The 20,181-nt window shown below is 36.5% G+C and overlaps 1 protein-coding gene across 1 annotated transcript; it reads right to left on the bottom strand.

Moving 5' to 3' along the window:
* Positions 1 to 9,512: 9,512 nt before the first annotated feature.
* Positions 9,513 to 11,465, bottom strand: LOC112683551. Its single transcript, XM_025554619.1, has 2 exons — positions 11,136 to 11,465; positions 9,513 to 10,749 (listed from the first exon to the last, which is right to left on the bottom strand). The coding sequence occupies exons 1-2, from the start codon at positions 11,448 to 11,450 to the stop codon at positions 10,504 to 10,506; spliced, it is 561 nt and encodes a 186-aa protein (XP_025410404.1). The 5' UTR covers positions 11,451 to 11,465; the 3' UTR covers positions 9,513 to 10,503.
* Between the last annotated feature and the right edge of the window lie 8,716 nt (positions 11,466 to 20,181).

The following is a 20,181-nucleotide window of genomic DNA, read 5'->3' as shown; positions in this document are numbered from 1 at the left end:
CTTGTGCATTCGCAGTTGTGTTCCTTAAAACCGTCGACACAAAAGATACCTCTGCGGGAATACCTACCCGCGTACATGTTATAACATGATATAATAATAATGATTCGGATCACTTCGACGTAGGTATATCTGGTGCACACATCTGTATAACATAATATATTGGCCGTATCGATGCGCACACGTGCACAACAATGCCGGGAAGAGCCGCGCGCGGTACGAATACATTTGTTTGGCATCGCGCGCGCGTTAACCTCTGTACAATAACGCCGTACGCTCCGGCGTGCACTCGCGTCGTCCTCCGTACCCCGGGCGGCTAGTCGCATAATAACATAATATGTGCGCGAGATGTTTACGTCTTGTTATACCGGGCCGTTGCAATAAATATATCGATACCGCGACGCGCACAATAGAGACACGACGTCTTCTCCGGGGCGCAGAAGGAGCGAGAGCCCGATCTACAGGAATATAATGCTTGAATTTATACTAGCATACATTTACGAGCGTATACGTGCACGGGACACATCGCAGACCGTTTAGGGAGGTCGCGCGGACAAAGGCGACGTCGCCGCGTGGGAGCGATCGATCAAGACGGCGAACCATACGGTCGATTTATTCGAGTATTATTCTACAGAGATGACGTGTGCGTGTGCGCGCGTGTACCTACACAGGTATATACGTACTCGGTGACTTCTTAACAAGTAGCGAACGTGCCTCTACAGACATCCGACCACGAGCGTCCCTGCTGATTCTCGGGCGACGGGGGTAGAGGACGATCTCCAAAGTCCGTTTCGTTTCTTATGCGCGCATGTTACAACAATACAGGGGCTCACACGACGATCGCAGCGGTGCGCGTATACCCTTTATACTACCTATTGCCATTTATTACCGTACGCACTCGCACGCGAGGTTTTCCTGTGATAAATTTACGCGCGGAAGAGGGCAGCTGATGGACCGAGACCGGATACCGAAGATTATAAGCCGAACGCACACGGACAGCGCACGCCTTTTGTCCGCCGTGACTCCGGCATAGCGACCTGTACGCCCTCGCGTCCGGCACAAGACGCTATTATTGTGTTTTACGCGAATCGGACGTACGAACCGCTTATACCATTGTGCGTTTCACGCGCACACGCACAGGACATGAATTCATCAGGTATTTACACCTAACCTAAGTGCGCACCACTATTATATTGTGTTGCACTCGACCGGTGCGCGACGTTTTCGTTTTGCCGTCGAGATTATGTCCATAACGCGTATTTCGTATATTACGTTCTGTATACCGTGAGCATTACGAGGAACTCCGCTGCCAGTGCACCCGGGATCCGTTTTGTCCGGGGAGGGAACGTGTTATCGTATTGTCGCTCGTTTCCTGCCCGTCGATTCCAATGCAATACAGCAACTCGGTTGGATACATCGTGTAGAATGATCGAAGAATTCGACCGTTTCGGAACGCTGCAGAACTACTCTCGGCCATATAATAATCATCGATCTAAAACGGACATCTCGTTAGTCAACAAAAATAATATCTCCCCCCCCCTATAAAATCGAAACTTTGTTAGAAATTTTATTCGTTGTTTTTATAGTTATCTGTTGGTTTTTTTGAAAATCGCAAAATAAAAAATAATAAAAACTATTTACAATAGCATTAACAATACCAACTACATAGTTTGGCTACTTGCGAAAGAAGTTTCAGTGCAATGAAAAAAATAAAAACTTGGCTAAGGACATTGTTGGTTCATGATAGGTTCAGCGATCTTTCAATACTATATATTAAAAAGATATATCGAAAAATATAAAAAGCAATGATATTATATATATATATAAATATTTATATATTTGCTGATACAAATAGATATTTTTCATTAAATTAAAATATTATTTAATTTAAATATACGCTATTTAGTGTTTTTTTAATACAATTTAAACATATCTATATTTTTAATGATAATAAGTTTTACATGTATATGGAAAGGGGGTGCGAGGGCGAAGCCCCTGCGGGTTATTTTATATTGAATTATTATAGCCCCCCCCCCAAAAAAAAAAAAAAATCAACCAAATGTCCGCCTATGATACCAATGTGTATAAACATGTTGCAATTCCAAACGTAAAATTATTTTAGTCAAATCACCTAATTTTTATTTTCGTTTTTCCTTTATAAATAAAATATTAACTACTAAAATATTATGGACGATGAAAAGTAACATGAAAATAAAATTTTTAATGAATTGATTCAAATTTTAAATTGTCGATAGTTTATTGTAATATGGGGAAAAAAATCGTATGGTATGTGCAATTTAGCTGTTATCGTAACACAGATCTCAACTAATATAAACTTAAAGTTCTTACTAAACAAAACTATGAAAAATATAACATTTTTATAGTATCTAATATTAATTATTTTACTTTTTTTAAACGGAAAACATTTTTAATTTTCTAGTTTAAAATATTTGTTTAATGACGTTGTACAATATAAATATTGATTACAGGATATAGAAATAATTATAATTATAATTTTTAATTTATTCAAATTTAGGGTCAACTCAATAATGGATAAACAGGAAGTACTCTGCAACATGTTTGCGCATTTATTATTACAGTATTATGTAACCGATGATTTTAAATGACATAAAAACATAAAAACCTAAAAATATCGGATTGTAAATATCTCCTCCACACAATATGTAAAAAAAATAAAGTGTATTTTAAATAATTGTATTCAATCAATTGAATCTATACAATAAAAATGTCATCAGTAGACAGCTTATCCACACTAATAAGTTCATGTACATTTTTTATTGTCTTGTTTTATCAAATGATTTACACATTTTATTAGTATTAAATTAAAAACTATATAATATAAATAAATAACGTAAAACATATAAATATAACCAAAAAATAAGTGTTAATTGTTAAATTTGTCACTCTGTATACTTTTCCGTTGAATAAATGTAAATTAAAAAACGTTTGCATTCACAGACATACTCGTATTAATGTACGCTGACGTAACAATATTATAGTCTACCGATCTACTTTATGAAATAAAATTTTATAACGAAGTATGATCATCGGTTATCAAGTATATATTATTGCTGGTACGTATACAAATAAATACCTACAAAACATAGTCTCTGTTATATATATATATATATATAAAAAAACCAATAAACTTTGGAACTGATTATGTATTTATACGTAGACGGTATTGCGCACGGCAAGATTAATTTTTTCATCTATACCACCGTGAATAATATTCGTAATCAGCAGTATCGCGGAGATGACCGATTACAGTATATCAAAAATTAAAAAAAAAAATGACGATTAAATATTGTTTTCAGTGCGTGTTGAAAATTTGCACGTAAATGTTATACGAAGTGCTGGTTTCGTGCAAACATTTGTTCGGACACCCAAACGACCTTAAAATAGGAAATCGTTTTCCGGGGCAACTCAAATATTTACTGTTTTTATGATGATTTTAAACAACCATGTCTTGTAGTTATAATTTAAGAGCATAAGAATATGTTTGGATTAATTGTTTGATCAGAGTAATACGCATATGGTAAATTGTTACAAAAACAACGGAAGACTTCTGTTTCAACAATACTTTCCCAATCAATTAGCGTATTTCATCGTTTACACAATAGCAATTAATATATATACTCTAAACTGTTAATGTATATCCCGTACCCTACACCCACACACAATCGAGTTCACAAAGTACGTGTTGTCTAATGAAGATTGTCACTCGTAATATACATTTTATTTGACCTTATTCAAAAACTCAAATCTCACTTTTACGTTTACTCTGTTCGCTGAGAGAACACAATTGAACGGCCTCCTAAATTCGCCTGTTCTTACACATTCCCATCACTTTTCAGCGCGATCGCTTATACACGTTCACATATCAGTAACTGCGTGGTTGGGAAAATTTGAGTTTGAGACGATAGAGCGAATGTGTTGAAAAGCGGTGGACAAATTGCGTTCTCTCGGAGAACTGAATATATTAAAATGCATATTTATCCTTCATTTACGATATCTGAAAAAAATTAATCTACACAATTAGAACCGTTTAATAAAATATGATTAGGAAGCGAAACCGTTTATTGATCAAAAAAATGTTATGTGGGTTCGCCATTAAACTACATTTTTCTAATTAAAAATAATTGTAACACTCAAATTTCAATATTTAAATTAGTAATAATTTGTTGTGCATTTTAATATACTATAATTTCATTCGACGATGTAAAATATAAAATTGATAACATTAAGAATATTTAAATTTTTTTTTTTTTTACGAATAAACATTAAACAGGTACAAAGTAGTAAACAAGAATATTATGACAAAAAAAAGTGAATTTATACTGTGGAACTAAACTACATTGAATTTAAGCAAACACAAAAAATGAATAGTTATAATTTTTAGTTTATCAATGTTATTTAAAAAATTATATCTATATAATATGAAACAATATTTTAATCACTTGAATATTTAAGATTCTTTTAAAAACATGGAATATTTATTTATAAATGGCAAAATTATCTCAAATATTCGGTATGTAGAGCTATATATACGTATACAACAATTACAATCTAAAACATCTATTTTCCAAAATAATATATACTTTATTGATTTATTGATTTGCTTTAACTCAAAAAAAAATTACTAATTAAATGGTATATAAGAATATAGGAAATACCTTCGTAATTAAATCCCTAAAAAATTAGACCTTGCACTATACACGACTGGAACTGGTATACAATCGTAATGATAGCTTGTATTTGGATAGTTCAATATTTATATTAGTAAGCAATTTTTATTTATCATTTTTTTTTTTTTATTATTTTTTTTTAATAATAATCTATAAATTACATAATAAACAAAGAGATTATCTGCCTTCTAAAAGTATTGCTTGTGTTGAAGGTAGAGAGCGACAAATTACTCACAAATAATAATTAAAATAATATAAATACAAACAAAATAGAATATTACTTAATAGAGTACATAATAACTGCTTGTAAACATATTATATAATTATCCTAAGTACAATCTTAACCAGTTATTAATAGTTATTTTAATATTTTTATGTTTTTTGATTACATTCTTTTTAATAATAACAGGCATTAAATTAAAATAAGTAGGACCCAGCTAGTCCACGAATTCTTGATCAAAAAATTTTTTAAAATATATCATTTTAACATCGTATACTTAAAGTTCCCTTTTTATTTTTCCATTGTTTATAGTTTTTCATTTATGTATATTGCAGTTTTTTTAAATAATAAATCCACAGATAATACATTAAATAGTTTAAAGTTTTGACTTGAACCTTCAAGGGTAGGTTTTTGCAGACATATTCGAACAATTTGTCTTTGTTTGATTAATAAAGGTTTTAGAGCATTAGTAGAAAGGTCTCCCCAAAATTGTAGACCATATTACAATAATGGTTGATATAATCCTAGATATACTGTTCGAACAACATGTATTGATACTACTTTTCGTAATTTATTAAATTAATCACTTATAGTACGTAAATGCATTATTAAATTGTTCATTAATCTAAATCACTACGTACATATATATTACACTGTGACAGTGATGGTCAAAAGAAGAATAATATAGTCAATAGTTCAATCGCGAATAAAGCATAAAACCATATAGGTAAAATGATCCAGCTGCGGCGTTTTTATTTTCGGTAGATTTTGTAAATCGGTAAATCACGCGTAACACCAGTGATACGTCGTTATTTATTACGTACCGTAACACGCATGCACACGCAATTAACATAATTTATATTTCACAACACGCATAATAAACACGGTATAATAATGTTGTTTGTAGGCAATGCCGGTAAAGGTGTATTATGACGTCTTAAACATTTCGTCGGTAAGTCGTCGGTACGAGATGAGCATGATACATCGGAATACCGTGCAAGAGTTTTTATTGTACAACTGTAATAAACGGAGTAAAGACAAGTTTTGTTACACGGAATAAAGCGGGAAAATTCGAACCAGCACCGAATTCTACGGTTTATACGTATAAACGACGTGCGTTCACATAACGTACACCGTACACATTATACGGTGCCCATAAACTGTAATAATATGCAACTCAGGTAAAAAAAAAGTATTATCGCGTACAGAACACCGTACGGCAGCACGTTTGTTAATTAATTTCAGTCAGGCTCGATCTTTGAACATCGTAGATGTATGACGCGTCCCTCTTGTAACTTTTCGACTGATGTACATCACATCACGTACATACATACGTATCCTTATATATTCGTAAAAGGATAGGATTATTTTATGTTCCCATTTTGGAACAACACTATTTAATATTTTTCCAAATTTTTTTTCATGGAGTTGTTCCAAATACCTTCCCGAGTGCACATCGTCCGATTTTTCATTTTTTTTTTTTTTTTTGAGAGGAGGGAGAGGGGGAATTGTATTTAAAGGTTACTGTTTTTTAGCGTACCATTTAAATAATTTAACGGTATTTTTTTTCGCAAGGTTGTACTAAACATTCCTACGAATGATCTACTATTCTCCATTTGATTTTATTCCTCATTTCAGTTAGAATCGTGATTACTATTCTATCTATACAGTTGTTGATAGTGAAGAATCTGTAAATTTTCCTAAAATCACAAACTTCTGATTTGTCTCCTCATAAAATATCATTTAAGGCGGGAGTTCCAATCATATGATGAGAATTTTGAATTTTCTTAGTTTATGTTATATTTTACAAAAAATGTAATTAATTAACAACTGAATCTGAAAATTTGATTGAAAGTGCTAAGGGAGAAAAAATATTTTTACTGAAATTACCATTATGCCACAAAGATTTTTAGTTTAGTTTAGAAGATTTAAATTTTCAATAAAAATTTGTTTTACAAAGACAATAAACAAAACGCAAGGATAGACTATAACTTATTGTGGCGTAGATATGGAAAATAACTATTTCTCACATGGACAATTGTACGTAGCATTTTTTAGAGTTGGAAGACCTGACTATTTATATGTTTATACAATACAAAATAAAACTCTCTTTTTAATACATCGATGTACACGGATAATGTAACCATAACGTATCGTAACATAACAATAATATAACGTACACGTTTTTTTTTATTTTTACTCTTTGCCTCTCGGCGCACATTCGTCCGCAGTAAGTACATAATCGGCGGACCCCGAGGGAAAATAATTCGTATAAATATGCCACTACAGCCTTTTCGTTGACCTGCAACGCCACCGATTATAACAACCGAAAATATTCGAACGAGAATGTTAGCTGCGCCGTCGATCATCAATATATATATATACTTATATTAACGTATGATGATAGTTATAATTTATAATAGTATACCACACGCAGTGGCCGCTCAGAATCTATCACTTCAACGTTGGGATGACGTGTGTAACATAATTATATATACTTTATGTCCAATCCGATTTTGGCCGGACGCGCGTCGAGCAACAAAGAAAATAATAAAATCAAAAACCAAGGGCCACACGTGTTCCGTATACATATTACTTGTGTAAAATGTAAAAAAATATTACGTAATAATATTATTATACCCGTAGCTCGTACGATAGCCATCAGCGACGGCGTAGCTATATCATTCGATAACGTATTGCGATTAACCGAACTCATCAAAACGTCGTATCACGCAACACATGCATAATATTAATGTACCGTAGTGCTCGTGCACGTTTGGGAAATATTATTTTATCAAAACGATACCGCCGGGCGCACGCTTTCGCTCGTCCTTATAGTTTCGGGTGGGTCAAGTACTCGCCGTTGTCGTCTTTGATGATAATAATAGTTAAACTAGCATTTCCACGCAGAGAGAGACATCGACACGAACGCGTGTTGTAGTTATACCGATTGTTAAAGCACTTCGGTGTTTCGAAATATTTAATCGAAACGACACGAACGCGATTACTTTACTGTCAAGTAATATTTCCATAGGTGTTGTCCATGCGATATTGTTTTAATGTTAAATACTGATACTGTATCAGTTATCGCCGAGTTAAAGCGAACGTGTCTTCGGAGTTGGCATTTTCCGTATGAATATATGTTCGAATCGAAAATATAATAACAATAATATTATATTGTCGTTCAATATTAATAATGTATATAAATTTCAATATTATGTAACGGTCTTGCGCATGTTGCGAACATATTTGCACTTTACAGTTCGTATTACGTGTATCGAGAAAAAAGAAACTGACGTAGGCATTTTTTCTATATTCGTCTGATCGTGCAGTACACTTTAGATTTAATGAATTATACAATCTACCGAGTAGTCTGTACGTGTAAAACATCTTGTAACGAAATGCCCCATCTTCGTATGTGGTGTAAATCAAATTATTCCAGCAAAAAAAAAAAAAAAAGAAACTCGTAAACTATATGTATTATTATAACATGGGAATATGGGATAGTCACTATATGGAAATAATTCATCAGGATAACTTTTTTTTTTATTATTACGAATATAATGCACAGTTCATCCTGAAGTTGTTCCAATAACTCAAATACGTTTCAAACGAGTCTAAAAAAGCATAATTCATGTGTTATTTATGTATTTTAGTACGATGTGTGTACGCATACGTAATAATATAACGCAAGCAACAAAAAAGTGTTCGCAGGATTTTAGATTTTTTTTATTTTATTTGATAACAATAAATATTACGCTTCATACATGCACAGTATTCATCTCTAACATATTATATAACATTTGCATTAAGTGCGCAAAATAAGACTGCTAGAGTACGTAAGAGCGTGTTTACTCTATAACGTTTTCGATAGATCACTCAAATAATAATTATACTGTTGTACATTCTAGACGCGAGCCAATTAAAAAACGATCAACGTCGGGATTTAAGTATTTCAATTGTAAATAATTAACTCGGTCCTGTGCCCCAAAGCACGATTCTCTCATCGTTTTCAACAAAACTCATTTACTTTATATGTCTTACGAGTTATTGTGTTACAATTAATTTAATTTCACGTACTAAATAAACGATCGGTATGATTTTAAATGTCACCCATTAACACTATCGCATTGATAGTATTTCACCATAATTATATTATGAATATAAATACAAAGGATAATTATTATGATTAAAAAGTTCATCCGTCATACATAATAATGCACGATATTTAATTGAACAGTATTAACGTACTATAATTGACGATAATATTTTCTTGTTCACATTTCTACGAGTTTTTGGTATTCATAATTGCTATTGAATATTTATATCGCTATATGATTTTCTACGAATTTGCCAATCATATTTCGTTCGATATAACGCCAAAGGAAGCTACTAAGTACTACTTAAGTACCTACGTTATCAATTGATAGTGTATAGATTTTTCTATAAAAAGTTGTAAGTAGAACAAATAAATGGAACCGTGGTTTTTTTTTCTGAATATTTATTATTACCATCGTGGAAAAATGACAATACATTTGAACAGCAATGGTGGTTTACAATAATATTGATTAATAATAGTACAAAAATGAAAAAAATATTATAATGATTACTTCATAAACTTTGTCATAGTAGAATATGTGTCGAAACAAAAAAAATGTATAATAAATAAATGTATAATGTTTTTCTTAACGTATAATAGTATATGTACAAACATAAATGGATGGACTCGGTTACTTCTTGAGCAATCGTTCGTAAAATAATAAAAAGGTGATATAAATCTCAGTCATCGGGTGAACAACTTTAAACATAACTATACAAATGTATACACACATAGTGGTATAACAATAGCGTAAAATAAATTCTTACTTCACTACATATCGGCCGTTGGGACGGGTTCAACAACAATCGTAATAATAATAATACTAATACTAATGAATATAAATTAACATTTTGAACGCCATGGGTCCATAAATGCTAATATTATACTTTGGAAGACGTACGTTATAGATCTACTCTCACCAGTGATTACACGGGCCTTATCGTATTATAATGTTATGTTACATGTTTTTTACGTTCCGATGCACTCGATTCGGACTGACGTGCATGCACAGCAGTGTGCGAACGGTGTGGAAGATAAAAACGTTCCTTAACTAGTCTAAACGGGGTGCGATTTTATTATAATAGTACAATGTGTTATGTGCTCGAACAACAGAATATTCAAATAACGAGTGCGACAAATACTATAATGTTATAACTAAGTGTTAGTCACGTGCGTGTTAGTGCTAAAAGTGCGTGTTACATGTGCGAAGTGGTGCTGCTTATGATAACGAGTGCAAGTGATATGATGCAGTATAATATATGGTGCGTGCAATATGGTGCTTAAGGTGTACAATACAATGGTGCGAGTGCGTTAAATGGTAAATATAAAAATAAATATTAATAAAAAAACGATGAAAGACACGAGGTACGAGTGGCCGCCACGCTCGTTCGCGCGACGACGATAAATAAATAATTTTCATAGTTCGAATAGAAAAATTCTCCCCCCCCCCCTATAATCAGACGGAACGAACAGCAGGTTCAGCGGTCGACCCGCAGGTGACGCATTTTCTCGATCGCGTCCGAGGCCTCGTCGTTCGCCGTCGGTCTCGCGTTCTCCCAGTTCTCCAGCCTCTCGTTGGCCACGTTCTGCGCGCGTTCCTTGTGGTCGCGGCCGGCCACGAACAGGTTCTCCAGGCTCTTCCAATGCTTGTTCAGGTTCACCCGGGCCGACCTGGTGATGGCCCGCAGACAGTTGGCGTTGTTGTCCCGGCACGGTTTCAAAACCTGAACACGAATGGTAAACAATAATTATAAACGTTACAGCGCCAACAGGAATGCAACGCACGTATCGATCGGTCGAGATATAATGTGTCCTGTCGGCGGCAGCAGCGCGATCAATGATTTCGAAATAAATCGTTCGTGTACAACGGGGTGGGCGGACGTGCGATCGGGATCCATGGCACGTCAAAGCGGACGTTACGCAACGGACCGTGATCGCGACGGCGATGGTGGGGGGGAAGGGGTGATGAAGAAAACACGCGTGCGCCGGCGAAGGGAACACGAAGTACCGAGCGAGCGTACTCGACGAACGATTGCGCGCGGACCAACAGAAAACATTTACTACAACGACGTAAACGATGACATATTGTACAGTAGTAATGCACACGTACTTGTTTCAGACTGTCGAGCCGGTTGGCGTAGTTGGTCTTCTGCTGCGGAGCCATTTGCGGATGCTGACGGCGTAACGCTCGGCACATAACTGGTGGACGATCCGCACTAGAGTGTGCCGGAAGACGTGTGGGCAGACTAGACGACTGCGGCGGCGGCGGCGGCGGCGGCGGTGGACCAGGTGTGCGTCGTTCTCTCCCGCGGACGAGCCTCTTAGGTAGCTGCTGTCGGGTCTCGGATCGGAATGCGGTCCCGACCTCGTCCGCAGCAACCTTATATATACCACCTCGGATAGCTGCCGCCGCTGTCGCCGCCATGCCATATTGTGTGCACCGCACATGGATGTATTATACGTTTTTCGACGATATAATAACGCATAATGTATACCCAGTAGACGTATCGCGGCTATTGTCGTCCCCCGCGTATATGATTACAGGTTCCTATGGTGATGGTGGGGCCCGTATACGCCTTCTCGTCATGCCTCCCCTCGAGAGGAGAGGAAAAAAAAAGAATAACGGAAAAAAAAATCTTCGAAAACCGTACACACATACGAAAAGAAAGGAAAAAAAGTACGCAGAGATTACGCTGCGGACGCGATATATTGCGCGGGCTCTCAGGTTTTTTCCTTTATGCGGTAAACAAAGACGACACGCCCGTGCGTACGATTTACAATTCCATCCTGAACGCCGTCTTAACTCTTCCGCATAAATCAATCATTATTTAGTACACACGTGAGCGAGAAGTCGTCGCGCACACGACGCGCATAACATTACACGTCGGTACACGCGTTATTGCCATTGTTTTGTTTGGCGCATTTCCTTTCCCAACAGATCTTCAACGCACGATCTAACTAACCGGGGTCGATGTATAAATTAAAAATAATCCACGTACGCGCATGACGCTTTACGCAAAAACATAATATTCTGTCGGTTACGCCGTTGTTTTCGAACTGAACTGTAAGATCAGCGACAAAAGAAATAGAAAATATGACACCCCCCCAAATAAAATATACGCCTGTGTCTAAGTGTCGTTTCTACGAATTTATGCGAAAAGCTAATGTGGGCGGTTGATTTATTTACTTTTGATCGCACGTTCAGCCAGAATAGAAGCCCGTTAAAATCGAATCGTATAATTGCTATAAGAATCGATGCGTCCGAATCAAGGGGCAACAATTGATTTTCAAACACCTAGACGATGTCGAATGGTTGCACATTGCTCGCAGCCAATTCGCCGTGAAAATTTATGATAACACAATGTAATTATCATACTACGTGGTCTTGTGTATAGCATTACGCGGGAATTTCGTTCACTCGGTTGAACCGTTGTTATTACGTCGTTAGGCCCGTGACGGACGGCCGTGACGGTAATATTATTACAATAATAATATTATAGATCACTGGGCTTCGCGCATTCGACCAAAAACAACTGCACATGACGAAGAAGTCCGCGCGCGCGATCGACACATTGATATCCCGTGTACTTTCACGTATTTTACAGTGTACAACAATAATATACTGCACGACGATAGAGGCGCGTTAAGTGGAAAGAGGGTAAAAGGGCGGATATTTTGAGGGGACGGTAAATTTTTAGAGAAAATGTACTCCAACGAATAATTTTATAAAATTATTTATACCAAAATAGTATTAACATCATTATATTCTCTCTACCCAGACCTCAAAGTCAAAAATGTACCATGTAATATATTGGAAACCTCAGAATTAAAACTTATAATAATTTTATAGCAATGTAATATTATAGATTATATTATAAATCAGAGTATTTTATATATGACATTTATGTAATATACCATAATATGTAAACAGTTAATTATACATATATATATATATATATATGTATATATATATATAGGTATATAAATATGTATGGCAGAATGATAATAGATCTCTCATAATTGAATAAATACGATTTTATTATATAGGATACTAGGATACAGTCATTAAACTTAATAAGGAAAAGAGTTGTAGAAATAATTTTAGTCATACCAGTATTTTTACAGGTTACTTGAATTATTGCATTACTTATTATCTAACTAATAATATGTTTTAGAAAATTAAAAATATAGAAGTTTTAATATATTATTTGAGTGTTATCAGTGATTTAATTATAACTATATTACAATAATAACACATAACTACAATAGTTTCTTCTGAAGTATTACATTATATTAGGTATATATACTATACAGGTAATAGTTAATAATATATTAATTTACATATATTTACATGTAAAGAAATACAAAAATATGAATTAAGATTTATGGATGTAGGTACTTAAATTATATTAAATTCATGTGGATTATATTAACATAATGTAATTTAATTTGAAATCAAAAATATATAAATTTAATTGTACATCTAGCTAATGTGTATTCACATCAATAATGTTTGAAACGTAATAAAAATGTTAAAAAAAAAGTCGAAGAAATAAGTGTGAGCGAAGCGTGGAAATTTTTTTTTCTCTTATATACTATACTACTATACTTACATATATATTTATCAATATGCATTGGGGCGCAAAATTATTTTGCTCCCCATATATTGACATTTAATACGCTTCTGTGTGACGGTAGTGGCGGAAGCCAAGTAAAAATGAAAAAACGACCATGCAGGAGCAACAGAATTGTCCAATTCAAAACCCGTTACAATTTATGTTGATTTTCTGTTAAACTCAACAAAGTTTACTCGAGACAGCACAAAATAAGTCAAACAAAATCATTGATAAACGTTAGAACTTTATAAAATAATTCCTCGTCAAGTAAATAATTGTTATTGAAACGTAATAAAAGTACATTAATTCAATTTACTTAGCATTTATTCGTGAAATGGTAACATCTTTAAAACATTATTATTATACTATTATAATAGTGTTTTAAAGATCTTATAAATTACTGAATTTTCCATTTTTACACACGAAGTTCTTCTGATAGTTGATAGTTTGTTTTAATAAGTTTTGTGCAGGTTAACAATACATAAATGCACGTAATAATTATTCGCCGTCGCAACAACAAGAGCAATAATAATAATAATATCGCACGCGGTCCGGTGTACGGTAAAAATTCGACGTACGGACGTGCGCATTTTTATTGCGTCGCGCGCTAACAGTGCAATATACGGTACAACAACACCAACAAACAATAACATCAACAAGAACGCGAATACGATACACATAATAAAATTATCGAAACGTGTAACGTGTTAAAAATTCGAAACGACGACAAAAATATTTTTACGGGCCTATCTCGTTCGGACAAAGTTTTGTACTTGCCGGACACGTCTCGAAATACCGGGTTATCAGCTGCGAGGGAAGGAGGGAACAAACCAAATATGTACATGTTAAATTGCTCTTACGTATTATTACGTAAGCACATAATAATAGGTTCGGTCAGAATAAACCAAAACTTTCATCTGTAACAGGGGTAGCAAATTTTCCTGTCGTTACGTTCGAAACATTACATACATTTTTTTTATTTTTCTTGCACGCCATTAAACCATGAAAAATAGTATAGCCGTGTGTATAAATGTATCGATAAAAAATTTGTAGGACGGATCATACCAAAAACAAAAGCAAACGATATAACTCACGCATTCGCTACCCAATTTTAATATCTAAACTTAACTTTAAAAACAAAATACTCGTGTACAAAACTATTATAAACTCAGTTTGGTTATATAGGATCTACATTTAGGGTCTAGGTTTAGGCAATTAGTTAACAGATGCCCGTGGTATATTTTGAATTTAAATCTACGAACGACTTAATTCCTACAATTCCATCTCATCAATATTACAAAAATCTTCACAACCAACTAGAAAACCCAAAAAATCCCTGTCTCCAAAATGTTCTTCTCCACCCAAGCCCGGATTAAGGAGGGGAGGCAGTAGAGGACATGGTCACCGGCCCACAACGGATATCAAACAATAGTGGCGAATAGTAGGTTTTTTAGCTTGTATAAAAAACAAGTATATAACGAGCAGTTCTCAAGAAAATGTAGTTTTATGGTTTTGTGTTCTGAGTGTGATTTTTTGGAGGAAATTAATACCGATGATTTAATTAAAGTTTTTGCTTTCCAAAAATCAAGAAAAAGTTATTTATATAAATAACATTTTTATTTTTGCATTTAAAAAAGCACGGAATACATTTATAAATTGGAATATAATTTTTTTTTTGTATCTGAAATACATTTATGTGTGGGTTACTAATATTTTGATTATGGTGATGGACCCTAAAATTATTTGGTCCCGGGCCCTAAATATCATAATCTGAGCTTATCTTCACCAATCGATGTATTTACATATTTTACGCGCCAACGTATCGATATAAGCATTTCGAAAAACGTGTTAAGAAACAAGTTGAGAAACTCGCGTTCGGTAAAAATTCAACCATCGATCGGTTTTCAACCGGAGCAATAGCATACATCAGGCATATCAAACTCAAAGTATCAAGTGGACTAAATATAATGAACAGTTTACTACACAGGCATGTAAAAATTAAACGAAAAAAAATATATTTATATTATAATATATATAAACATATAAAGCCATCAGTAAAACTTACTCGACATAATAATGTATATAAAATATAAAATTCACTGAGAGTCTAACATAGTTGCAACATGACATTAATATTTTATTTTGTCGATTGGTAGCTGCGGGCCAGAAAATGATTAACCGCGGGCCACGTGTTTGACATGCCTGGCTTACATAGTGGACGGATAGGGAACAAGGGGCACGTGATTACTCGCCACTGATACGGTCGACACATCGTCGTGTTCCAGCGGATTTTCTACCGAAGCGGTATATTTTTATAACACTGCGCCGATAACGGTTAGATTGTGTCGTAACTGCCGTTGCAATGGGTACTCGGCACCAAGACAATATGCGCAGCGCAGCGAAACGGCAGTAGGAAACGTAGAAACGCGGTATGGCAATCCGTTAGCTAATTCCGTACTCGACACGTCTTGGGCGCGCGGATAATACCGTGAAATCATTGTTGATCCGTCGCCTTCGGTGTGTCACGCGATTCGACATTATGTCGCGTCGGGCGGCGGAAAAACGAATCCGCAACGGCGTAAGCGAGTTGGGGAAAATGAAAACGGGAAAAAAAAAAACACGCGTTGTATAACGTCACCGGAACGCCGTCCACGTGTCGCGCGTATTGTTATCGGAAACGTGTGCGTAATTATGAAACAAATCGATTATTAAATGTACGACGGTTTTTCACGCGCGTACGTCCTTGACTCGCACGTCGGCCGGCGGCACGCGAGTGACTGGTGCAACAGCGGACATTACGATAATAATAATAATAATAATAGTAATATGAATATTTCCGCACACGACACGCACGGCGGCGCGTGAATGAATATACGCACAGTCGGGGCCGTATATTTACACACAATCATCGGTGTATACTACCTGTTGACGTGTACTACGCGCGTTCACGTTGTTTTCGGTTCTCGTCTCTTGTTGTAGACGCGCCGTCGATAATAACAACAACGATATGTCACGGCCCGTCGCGCGCACGCCAAGTGCATTACGATTTATATTGTTTACGCTGCGCGCCGGTTAAAACTACACGTCGAAAAATGATCGCATCGTTAAACGTAATCGTTTTCAATAATAAAAACAATACCGTGTGCCTACGCTCGTCCCGTAGGAATCGAGAACCGTTGCACTGCGGTGCATCGATACAAGTTGTGTTACGTTTTGTTTTCCCGCGCGTGTTCGAAAGGAGATCGGATGATTGTGACGTTGCGCTGTATTTATCGCACGCGACCTGCGTACACGATGTCAACGGCGATTTTGAACCGTACCATTGCGGTTAATTCGTTTTTAGTTCATGCGTACACGACCCAATCCGTTCACCCATCAGTCTATGACATAAGGGTATACAACAACGCTTTAAGGGGAGTTTCGATCATATTTCTACTGGACATAATTTATTTCGTACACGTAGGCTGCACCGATGTTTAAAGTTACATCATGAAATGATGATGCTTTTTCGGAAAATATTTTTTACCGTGCACTCGTCGTGCATCATTGTTAATAATTATCACCGTTACAATCAGACATAAAAGTTCTCGTTATCGATTGTCCACGAATAAAATCGCCTTTCACGCAATTCATTCATTTCGTCAGTCCGAATAGCCGCATCGAAGTACGATAAACGGACACGGTAAAAAGTGTACGTAAACCGTATGTCTTATTGCAACAGAATTCGAATAACAAATCCATTATTGTAACATTATTGTTGCGCACGGAGGGCGACGATAAATCGATATTCTATACTCCCACGAACTGACCGTAATAACACGCGGTAAGATTTATGATTTTTGCGACAGTATAAATACACATAATATCGTCGTTTACCGAAAACGGCTTTTCTTCTCGAGAGTCTCGCGCGTACAGTAGTCGTACCCACGTATTATATTATTGTTACTACAGGCTGTTGGTTAGGAACATAATGGTCCTTGTTTGATAATAAACAAAATTTCCCTCTCGGCGGGAAATGAAATTTCCGCGTAACAGTACCGACGATAACATACGTATATTGTATGTTACTATATACTTTTGATTTTTTTTTTTAAATGACCTTTTGTGCCGTCTACTACATGTATATGAGTCGATACGTGGTGGTTTTAGGTTGCGGAATCGTGTTCTCATAGCCGAAAATAACCGTTTAGAGACGGTATCAAGAAAGGTAGTAGGTGGGGGGGGGGGGGGGGGGGGGGTGAAAATCGAAAGAAAAAAAATCATAATAATAACAATAACAAAAATCCGTACGCACCTTAACGGTCGTATATGTTTGTGATGATTTTGCGGACATGAACGGTACGGAACGCGGGGGCGCGTGTATGGGGAAAACGGTACGGCAGGTGATATGGACCACATCTGGACGATGACGGTGAAACGACGTCGTCAATATCTGTACGCGAACCGTGGGAATGACGATCGTTCACCAGTTCCCACGCACCTTTAAGTTTAAAATAGGAGAGGAAAAAAAACGAAAATAAAATACTGGCCAAACATCACCTGTCGCCTTGTACACATATTTAACCACTCGAATCGGTAGTAGTAGTAGTAGCAGCAGTATTAGTAGTGGTAGTAGTAGTAGTAGTAGTAGTAGTAGTAGTAAGAGTAGTAGTAAGAGTAGTAGTATTGGTATTAGTAGCGTAGTAGGTATACGTATAAAGGTATACGTGCGCATAGTAGTTGGTGTTCGGATTGGGCGCGGGGGTATTCGAGTTTTTAGACGGGGTTCGGTGAGGGGCGGCGGGGTGGCTAAGCCGTTCTCCCGCACAATCTCGCCTTTCGTTTTCCAACCCCATGATTATTGTAAACAACCCGTACCTCACCCCTGCCCTACACGCACACACGCACGTTATGCGTGTACCTCTACACAAGTATATACGTACATATGAATACGTTATAATGTGTGTGCGAGTATACGATCGCGCAGGTATAGAAGAATAATACGAACGAGTCTTCTACTATGGCGCACCTGCCATATGGCACGACGACAACGACCCGAGTGAAAAAATCGGGTAAAATCGTTTTTACCTTCGTCGAATATTATTATAATAATAATTGTTATTATTATTATTATTATCGCGGTCGCCTTTTGTGCGTGTGTGCGTGTGCATCGGCATAACTCTCGCCGCACGCATTCGCCCGGGTAGGTAGATTTATCCTTTCCTCTTTCCATCCCGGAGACTCGCCGCTCACAATAATAGCGATACAAATATACATGTTATAATACACGCATGTGACGAACAAATAGGAATTCTGTCGCGTGTTATTGTCGGTCGCGGCGACTCTATGCGAGTGCATAAACGATATTATTATCGTAACACAATGCTGTGCGCACAGCAGTGCGAGTTACGCGCGCGGAATGTGCAGCCCTGCAAGTGTTTGCGCGAAACAATACACGTGACCGGCCCCGCGGAATTCCGACCACGAGCCGCAGAACAACAGGATATTGATGACGCACTCGATCGGCTTGCGACGACCGCGCGCACCTGTGCGCGAAGGGAAATGGTTTTACCGAACAACCGATGAATATTGTCGTATTGTCGTCCCGGTCAGATCGAACCGTTTGTTCACGTCCTCCAGCGGTGCCGATTTACGCGGGAACGCGAGCATACGCGCACGGTTGCATTAGATCTAATATATTCGCAATCAGCTCGACACGGAATAGATGTTACATCAATTACGGAGACAGGGCTACGTGATGGAACGTTTTCGTACTCGCATAACCTGTCCGTATCTGCCCGTGTCTCTAGTGCGTTAGTATGATTATCAAAAAGGACCGCGCCACTCTTCAACTTTTCGCTATGGCTTTTTATGGTTATTCGATCTCAAAACTACGCTGACCACAAGCGGCTGCACTTCCAAGCTTGAACGTGCTCGATTAGTCGCGGCCTAAATACATACGACTCTTAATGGTTACATTTACAATGTAATGTGTGTAGCGACCTGACTATTAGCGATCTACAACAAAGCGTATTTATGTATCAACAAAAACAAATAGCTGTGGTAAAAATCAATTTTTAGTAATCACTATACTTTTATTATCTGTCTATAACATAACAAACTGTAACTGCTACAAAACTTAGTTAACCAAATGAAACTTGTGAATTTTAACCAAACATGCTGTTGTCATGGGTGCAACAGAAAATGTTGGTAATAGCAATCAAATGTTGGTAATGATTACCTTTTTTTTCCGTGTTTGCACATATTTAATTTAATTAAATAATAGAAGTAAACTCAGTAGTATATGTAAATGATAGCAATCGCTTACGTAACGTACTGGTATAATTATTATGCACGGTTACGCATTTCTCGCATTTCGATCGCTGAATTCTTAAAATTTGTTTTCGTGAAATACTCCCGCCTCGGCCGCACGCGTGTCATGACCGAGCCGAATTCAAAAGGAATACTTACAGCGGCGCCAAAGTGTTTACGATCGGGCAGTTCCGAAACCTGTGACTGAACTTGTATAGAGTGTCGTAGATTATACTCGTGTGCGGCCTC

This window comes from Sipha flava, unplaced genomic scaffold (assembly GCF_003268045.1).
Source record: "Sipha flava isolate LNK unplaced genomic scaffold, YSA_version1 229_pilon_pilon, whole genome shotgun sequence".
NCBI lineage: Eukaryota > Metazoa > Arthropoda > Insecta > Hemiptera > Aphididae > Sipha > Sipha flava.
This window is presented reverse-complemented; position numbering and strand designations above follow the sequence as displayed.

What these genes read in the sequence shown, in the direction of transcription:
- LOC112683551 (XM_025554619.1), bottom strand. Translation starts at nt 11,450, where the DNA reads ATGGCGGCGACAGCGGCGGCAGCTATCCGAGGTGGTATATATAAGGTT. An exon ending in GGCTCGACAGTCTGAAACAA is followed by an intron (nt 10,750 to 11,135) that starts GTACGTGTGCAT and finishes ATTCGTGTTCAG; the next exon opens with GTTTTGAAACCGTGCCGGGA.